The 7736-nt window shown below is 36.8% G+C and overlaps 2 protein-coding genes across 2 annotated transcripts; one reads left to right on the top strand and one right to left on the bottom strand.

The window, feature by feature from the left end:
* Positions 1 to 1046: 1046 nt before the first annotated feature.
* LOC127809471 (protein CURLY FLAG LEAF 1-like) lies at positions 1047 to 2706 on the bottom strand. Its single transcript, XM_052348284.1, has 2 exons — positions 2139 to 2706; positions 1047 to 1674 (listed from the first exon to the last, which is right to left on the bottom strand). The coding sequence occupies exons 1-2, from the start codon at positions 2367 to 2369 to the stop codon at positions 1354 to 1356; spliced, it is 552 nt and encodes a 183-aa protein (XP_052204244.1). The 5' UTR covers positions 2370 to 2706; the 3' UTR covers positions 1047 to 1353.
* Positions 2707 to 4588: 1882 nt separating this feature from the next.
* On the top strand, positions 4589 to 6407 carry LOC127810650 (GSH-induced LITAF domain protein). Its single transcript, XM_052350227.1, has 3 exons — positions 4589 to 4897; positions 5871 to 5997; positions 6099 to 6407. Exons 1-3 carry the CDS (start codon positions 4659 to 4661, stop codon positions 6180 to 6182), a joined length of 450 nt encoding a protein of 149 aa, XP_052206187.1. The 5' UTR covers positions 4589 to 4658; the 3' UTR covers positions 6183 to 6407.
* Positions 6408 to 7736: the final 1329 nt, after the last annotated feature.

The following is a 7736-nucleotide window of genomic DNA, read 5'->3' as shown; positions in this document are numbered from 1 at the left end:
AGTATATATAGACATCTCCTATAATCATATTTCATCAAGTATAGAAGTACATATATCCCAAGGTACCAGGCATCACCTTTTCATACCTTTAGTTTAATTAATTTGATCCTTTGAAGTCCTTGTTAATTCTGATAATATATGGGTATTATTGAATACATTTTTAGTAAATCCAGAGACAAGAGGTTGATAGTAACTTATCTTAATATTTTTATAGAGGATTTTATTTAGTGCATGTTTAATTAGAAAATAGGAAATTTATTTTTTTTAAATTTATAAAATAAAAATATATAAAAAATATTTCATAAAATTTTATTAATTTTTAAAACATAAAATGTTAAAGTTTATTTAGTGTAGAATTAAAATAAAAAAATTTAAAAATATTCTCTATAACTGAAGAAAACTCTTAAATTTTGAAAAAACTTTGTATTGTGCTCAGTCGAAAAAGTTTATCTAACCAAAGGAAGGATAGCAAGTACGCAGTTAGACTGAGAAGAAGGTACAGGAGGAGAGACTAAAAGAAAGGAATTATAATATGGATGTAGGGAAGTGGAATACAGAAATCTGAAATGAAGAAGAAGAAGAAGAAGAAGAAGAAGAAGAAGAAGAAGAAGAGACGCCATCTTATTTGTCAGAGGAGCCTGAAAAGCTCTCTGATTAGATTCCCACCTCAAGAAAACACTGCAGACCCCACTCCCCAACCCCTCTGTGTGTCTGTGTATATATATATATATTAATATGTATTGATTAGCCAATGAGCAGCAGCTGACAGAGACGTGCTTCAACCCTGATCAGAGAAGCTTTGGTGGAAGGGTTCCATTCTTTCATTTTCTATCAACAACTAAAAACCTGCCACTTTGGTATTCCCAGGAAAATTCCAATGTGGTAGGAAAATGTTAGGTATAGTGTTAATTTCCATCCATGGTGATGGTGCGAGAGCCAAAGAAGACCACACCAACTATATATAAAAGTGAATGAATGAATCAATTTGGGAACTAATTACAAGCCTAATTATTTTGATTTATACATGCATGCAATACAGATGTATCTAAAAAAAACGAACAATATTATTCAATAAAGCAATAAAACTCTGCCTTACTTGTCAGACACTGACAGAAGAATAAAATGGAATTCATAAATGAGAAAGAAGCCACTGTACTATGAGTTCTATTTAACGATCAGATTAATACCCAGAAACGAAGATGCATAGGACGCCAAAATTGGTCATTTGATTCATTTCATCAATCCAGATCCTGAAAATCTCTCTGAGATGAACACATGGATCAGAAGGAGGAGGAGAGAGAGAGAGAGAGAGAGAGAGAGAGACGACGCGCATAACTCAAAGATTGAAACTTATCATGGAGAGGGAGAGACATCTTGAGATGGATCAAAGCGGAGGAGTCGGCCGCAGCATTTGGGGCAATCTCCAAGCTGCTTGGGAACCATCAAGTACATTAGACACCTCTTGCACCCAGCCACAACCAGTACTTGTCGCTCTTGCTGTTCATTATGCTGTTGGTTTCCAGACTTCGATTCGGATTCCGGCGCCGGCACCGACGAAGATCCCTCGCTGTCATACGAGCTATCGTCTTCCGATAAGTACAACTCCGCCATGGCCGGCGGACGCTCTTTCGCACTCATACCACTTCTCCAGTTTATGTAATATATCTCGCCAGTCTGCAACCACAACGAACACATCAACATAAATTTGAACCATCAACATATTCTTTTCTTAATTTTTGATACATGAATATACCGATACTTTCAAGAAGAAATTTGTAATCTTTCGTACTATGTCCTAGCTAGCTAGGGATATATTGTTAATTTATATTGATCAGTAAACCTACATATGATCCTCAAAACTTCTATTAGATGTACGCATCAGAGAGAAGTAAAGAGGTAAGCATATTGTTCAACTCCGGGAAGTTGATTTTTTTCTCTCTCTTTTTCTGAAAGAAAAGTAAACAAGCACGTGTGTGTTTTCTCTATAGGGTTTGGTTGTGAAGTCAACAAAAGGATATGAATCATTGAAGAAAATTAAGAGAAAGCGACAGATTAAAGACGAGTGAGAAATTAAGAGATCTATCGCAGTCTTCCATTTAATGCTTTCATATAGACATGAAGAAGAAGCAAATTTTAACCTTTAGATCGAGGCATTGCTCCCAGTGATAAGGGAGGGAGATGTGGGAATTAAGCTCCAAGGTGGCGTCGCCGAGCGAGGAGTAGTGGTTTTCCGGCGAATCATCACTGGAGGCTGAGATGACAATCCCGGCGTCTTCTCCGGCGGGGCTGCCGCTGCTTTGGTTCAGCGAAAAGTTTCGGAGAGACCTCTCCAAGGAACCTGTGATGGCCTCCATGTCCGGAGCTTTCATGGCAGAGCGCCAACTGAAACACCAAACGAAGAATATGCGAAACAGAAAAACGAACCAAGCCCAAAATTAGGGAGGGAAATCAGGCACAGAGAGAGAGAGAGAGAGAGAGAGAGAGAGCTCGATGAAAGGGGTAATTAATTGGGTGTGAGAATTAAGATACAAGGAAGAATTGAGAGATGTGGAAGAGGGGTCCAGCGTGTTGCTTCTCCTCCTCCCCTCTGATCATACTGCTGGTGGCCTGAACATGTACCCACCCTCCCTCCCTCCCTGCCTGTCCATATGATCACCTCATTACTTGTCTTTTGTCATCATCCCTTGTTATCACAACTCCTGACCACGCTATTGTCTTGAAGTGCAATTACAAATTACTAACACGAAATCATGCCTGTGTCTATGATTTTAATTAATATGGTAGTTAGTGAAGACATATATATTAATTATACTGTATTTTGGATTTTAATTTTTTACTAACTATTATATATTAATGTTAGGTTTATGTGTCTCAAATGGGTTGCTTTATTTTATCTATGTGACATTTAAATGTGTATATAATATGTTCTAAAATTGTTGTTAAGTGGGCTGAATTATTATGTGGGCCACATGTTTCATTTTTGTTTGGGCCGTGTGTTTCTTGATGTGGGCTGAAAGCCCATGTCTCTTGGCTCATGCATTTACCTCTTGTTGGCCCGATTTTGCTTGTTACTATATAAGGGCTTGTGTTGCCCTAATGTCATTAGATTGCATTCTCTTCATTTCGCACATCTAAAATCCTAATCGGCGTCTCTTTGAAAGGAGACACTTCTCTAGTGAATCCATTGTTCGATTGATCGGCTTGTTGGTAAGATTGATCTATTGGTAAGTGTTGGTATTGTTTAATCTATGTTGGAAATCGCTTGAGGCATGAAGAATTGAAACTGATAAGAACGTAGATACTTATCTTAATCGCGAGATTAGGTTGAACAGATTCTCTCTTGTTCTTGAAAATGTATTTGTTTTTAGTTTGTATTCAATACCGTTGTAGTTGTATATTGATCTTGATTTCTTTATTGTAACCCGATGTAATCTTTTGTAATCGAAATCATTCATAGTAGATTGACTAGAGGCAGAACCTCTATCGTGAGTAGAATTCTTTTGAATCCGAACACTTGGTTTGTGTTATTATGTTTCTATTTTACTGTGCTTATTTATAGTTGGTTTGATCGATTGAATAGGGTTTGTGCAATTAATTAAGATCATAAACACATTTAACATGAGATGGATGTGGTGTCACGCTAATAATATTTTTGTATAAAATGGACGGACATTAATCAATGGTACAAATTTTCTTTATTCTTAATAAATAATGAACAGTCGTGGGCGACTTTCGATTGTCTCCCTCTCCTTTCTCTTCACCTTCACCTCTCTTTCTTGCCGATGGGTCGATCTCAGTTGCGATGATATGGACGGCAATTAATGGAGTTTAGCCAACAAGGAAAAGATCAGGAGCTCCATTTAATAGATTATAATAAAATATTATTTAATCACTTATAATTAATTACATTGGGTAGATGAGATCTAGAAGCTCCTCCAATTCCAATTTTCAAACGTTGCGTGTCGGGTGTTTCATAACTTTGGATAAATCAATCCTATTCCTATGACCAATTGACTTTGAACCTTTCCTCTTTATTAATTGAGTTTATTCATAAGTCAACAATTTCTATCTTTTAATTCTTTTTAAGTACTTGTAAATCCATTGGGTTCATTATAATTTTCAACCTAATCAATTTAATTTAACTAATTATATATATTCTCCTACCATTAAGCAAACTGATACGAGCATCTTAAGGAAAAAAATTACAAATTTTGAGTTCAAGTATTGTGTTTTGTTTAACATAGAATTTGCGTGACAACCTGCTATGATTAAAAATAAATAATATAATTAATAATAATGTTACTATGCATAAGAAGTTATCTACAACAATTTGCATTACTATGATTAACAAAATATGAAATTTATGATGAGCAGCCACCAGCCAGATAAAAGATCATCGGGCACAGCCTATTTTGCAAATGGCTTTAATTTGAAGTATAATATTAAATGATTTTTTATGGACGCACCCAAACAATTCCCCAGTTTTGCTTATAGGGTACGATTGGTGGGCCCAAGCGTGACCATCCGGCGAATCCATACATGACACGTTTTCCATGGACCCCTATAAATGGTGCACCATCGCCCGATGAATCGATCAGCACAGCGGAGTTGCAGAGAAAAGCCAAAGCTTCAGTACATTGTTGACGAAGCTCCTAGAAATGGCAAAGACCGACGAGCCGGTTTTAGGAATCCCCTACCAGGCTCCGATGCCCCAGCAATTTGATCGTCAGCAACATTTCTACTACATCGGACCGAACCCCTACCAAGCCGGAGCGATTCCTCCCAACGCCATCGTCGGCGATCCCAAGGGGATTCCGATTCAGCAGACGATTTACAGAGACACTCCGGCTCCTTTCAACTGCACCCTGTGCGGCAACTCCGGCCTCACCACGATCAGGTAAATCGCAATTTCCGCTCGTCACGCTTATTGCTATGACGCGTTTTTGAGAAGAAAGTGTTGTGAGTGGTTTCGTGTTGGCTCTCTGGCTTGAACTGTATATGTCTCTTTGTTGAATGTTTTTGTTTTGTGGAAATTAGTGAAATCGGATAACTTAGGATAGAGGAACCATGAGATAGGAATTTTTAGGATTTAGGAATTTTGTTTGACGAATTTTACAAGGTTCTTCTGTTAAATAGGGCTGTGTTTGTGACTAGGATTTTTATAAAGAAAGGTGAAATCAGAGGGAAGTTATAGATATGCACTTTTGGATACAAATTAGCAATTTTATGCAAAAATCCTGGTTCAAAAACAGGATGAAGTTTTTAATTCACGGTGGCATAGCTTCAATTTGTTAATCGTGCTCTTGTAGATATGCTTGGTGCTGCGCTCAAACAACTGCCTTGATTTAGCGTTTAACTTGGTCATGTTAACTTATGACGAGCTTGAGTGAGCACCAAAATTGCAAGAAGAAGAAATCAAATTGCTACATGCAAAGGGATACATCAAAATGACCATAATGGTTCATAGCATTGTAAACACAATGCAGTTTCCATCCAATGTTTTAGTAATCTTTCTGGACGATCTGCTAGCGGGACAGGCATTAGGTTTTTGTGTTTTGAGAACATTGAAAACTTTTGGACTTAGGAACCCCCAAAATAAAGTCCCAAAATAAAGTCAAGGTAAATCAGCAGGAACTGTTATAAAATGAACAGAATCGTCAAATCCAACCATCTAAGACTGTTTCGTGTAGAAGAACATAGAATTTTGGCGAGTTAACTGTGGTTAAATAATTGATATATATATATAAAATAAACTAACCTTGTGATTTTTACCCATATATATGTGCAGTTTAGTTGTGTTGGCACTAATTAAATTTGTTCAACTCCACCCCCCACCCTCCCATTCTCTTCCTTTCAATATGAAAATGCAGATCAAAACCAAGCCTAGCTGCTGCTGTTGGTTGTATGATGCCATTGATGCTTGGGTTTTGCTTTCTTTGTCCTTCTATGGACTGTCTCTGGCATAAATATCACTATTGCCCAAGCTGCAATGAGAAGGTGCAAAGCACATACAGTCAACTTCTATTTACTTTCTTTTTTCTTGCATGAGGCATATAATTTTTGACAGTTTTCTCTCCTATTTCCTGGCTTTGATGTAGGTTGCTGATTTTGAGAAATCTGATCCTTGCGCAGTAGTGGATGTGCCACACTGGACACAACCAAGCTTTGCATTGCCTGCATAGCGCGATAAGTGCTTAATATGCATCAGCATTACATGTACGTCGTTTTTGTTCATTTGTATATGTTTCTTTTTTCTGTGTTATAACCTAGTGAAATGTGTTTTATCCTTATGAGAAGCTGTATGGGCCCATAAATTGCATGCAAAACACTTAAGAAGAGTTTATATATCATGTAGCTTGCTTGGCTCTTTGGAACTAGAAAATGAATCACGCAAGGTTGTTTCCTCATGTAAACTTTCTATTTGTATGGTGTGGATGGTAGGAAATATTGATTATTAACCATTAATCACCTCAGGCTTTAATTTTCTCTCTATTTGAATGAAATTTTAAAATGGATACGAATTTGGCCCAAAAATAATTTTAAAGAAGATAGAAATATTAAAGATGAAATAAAAAATAGTAAAGGAGAAGGATCCTCATATTTAAGCACTGTGGACGCTTGAGGAGAGAGAACAAAGTGAGATTTTCCCAGAAATGTTGACAGCTCGGACAAGAAGAGAAGTAATAGTTGTGAAGGAGAATGTAAATCTGGAGAGCAACTTTGAAGGAAAGACAGAGCAAGGACGAAAAGAAAGGAAGAAAATGTTTATTATCTCATATAACTGTTTACAAGGATTTATACTAACGCTAACCACCTACTGTTTGTTATAACTTACAGTAACAAATATGACAAACAAAATGGCAAACAACTAAAATATAAAATACACAGTACACAGTAATATTTCCACAGAGAAGAACGGATACTGCATTAAATGGTTTGCAAGATTCCCTACTATTTTGGATTGCTATACAAAGAAATGCAAATAGAAATGGTTTATGCACTTTCGTTGCTTCAAAGCATTGTTGGGTACTGTAAAAGTTTGCAACGAATGGAGTTACTGAGAGTGAAGTACCTGTTTCTGGGTAATGGCTAAGGGATCTTTCCTAGTGTCCCCTCAGAGTAGAGGATGGGAAGAAGTTTACTGCCTCGCCATTGCCAAAGGAGGAGAACTGGTGTGTTAGTCGCTTTCCCAGTAAAGCATCTGATGTGTGCAATGAAATTTTACTGAGCTCTAATCCTTCCCATTTGTGAGCCTGTGTGCGCATCAGAACTGGAAGCAAACTAGGATTTCAGAGAATGAAGCAGGTACTGGTCGCATAATTAGTTAATGCCAAGATCAGTTCTGGGTAGTTTTTGCTATACCATGTACTGAAGTCTGAATTGGTATGGAAATTTCTAGATTGTAAGCCACCCCACCCATGTACAAATAGGGATGTTTGTTCCAGTCTTGTGACAGACAAATTGTAACACCTCATTTTTTCGAGCAGTTATTCAACAAAAATTGGAGAATTAAAAAAAATACTTAATAATTAATCTAACTTCCATTATTAAATAAATTTTCTTTCCATTAGTTCATTTGAATCCCTTAACCTATTTTTATTTAGTTAAGCAAGCTTATGCCATTGATCACTAGAGAATCTCACCCTTAATTTATTTGAAAACGTACTAATTTATTTTAAAATCATGACTAAGAGTGATAATCTTCAATGCATTTAAATGTGTTTAAATCAAACTTC

The sequence above is a fragment of the Diospyros lotus genome, chromosome 9, assembly GCF_014633365.1.
Source record: "Diospyros lotus cultivar Yz01 chromosome 9, ASM1463336v1, whole genome shotgun sequence".
In the NCBI taxonomy this organism is placed as follows: domain Eukaryota; kingdom Viridiplantae; phylum Streptophyta; class Magnoliopsida; order Ericales; family Ebenaceae; genus Diospyros; species Diospyros lotus.
Note: the sequence above shows the minus strand (reverse complement) of the source record. Positions and strands in the feature narration are given on the sequence as shown.

Coding starts and splice junctions, on each gene's coding strand:
- LOC127809471 (XM_052348284.1), bottom strand. CDS start 2,369: ATGAAAGCTCCGGACATGGAGGCCATCACAGGTTCCTTGGAGAGGTCT. Junction 1,675..2,138: donor AGCAATGCCTCGATCTAAAG/GTTAAAATTTGC, acceptor TTGTGGTTGCAG/ACTGGCGAGATATATTACAT.
- LOC127810650 (XM_052350227.1), top strand. CDS start 4,659: ATGGCAAAGACCGACGAGCCGGTTTTAGGAATCCCCTACCAGGCTCCG. Junction 4,898..5,870: donor TCCGGCCTCACCACGATCAG/GTAAATCGCAAT, acceptor ATGAAAATGCAG/ATCAAAACCAAGCCTAGCTG. Junction 5,998..6,098: donor GCCCAAGCTGCAATGAGAAG/GTGCAAAGCACA, acceptor GCTTTGATGTAG/GTTGCTGATTTTGAGAAATC.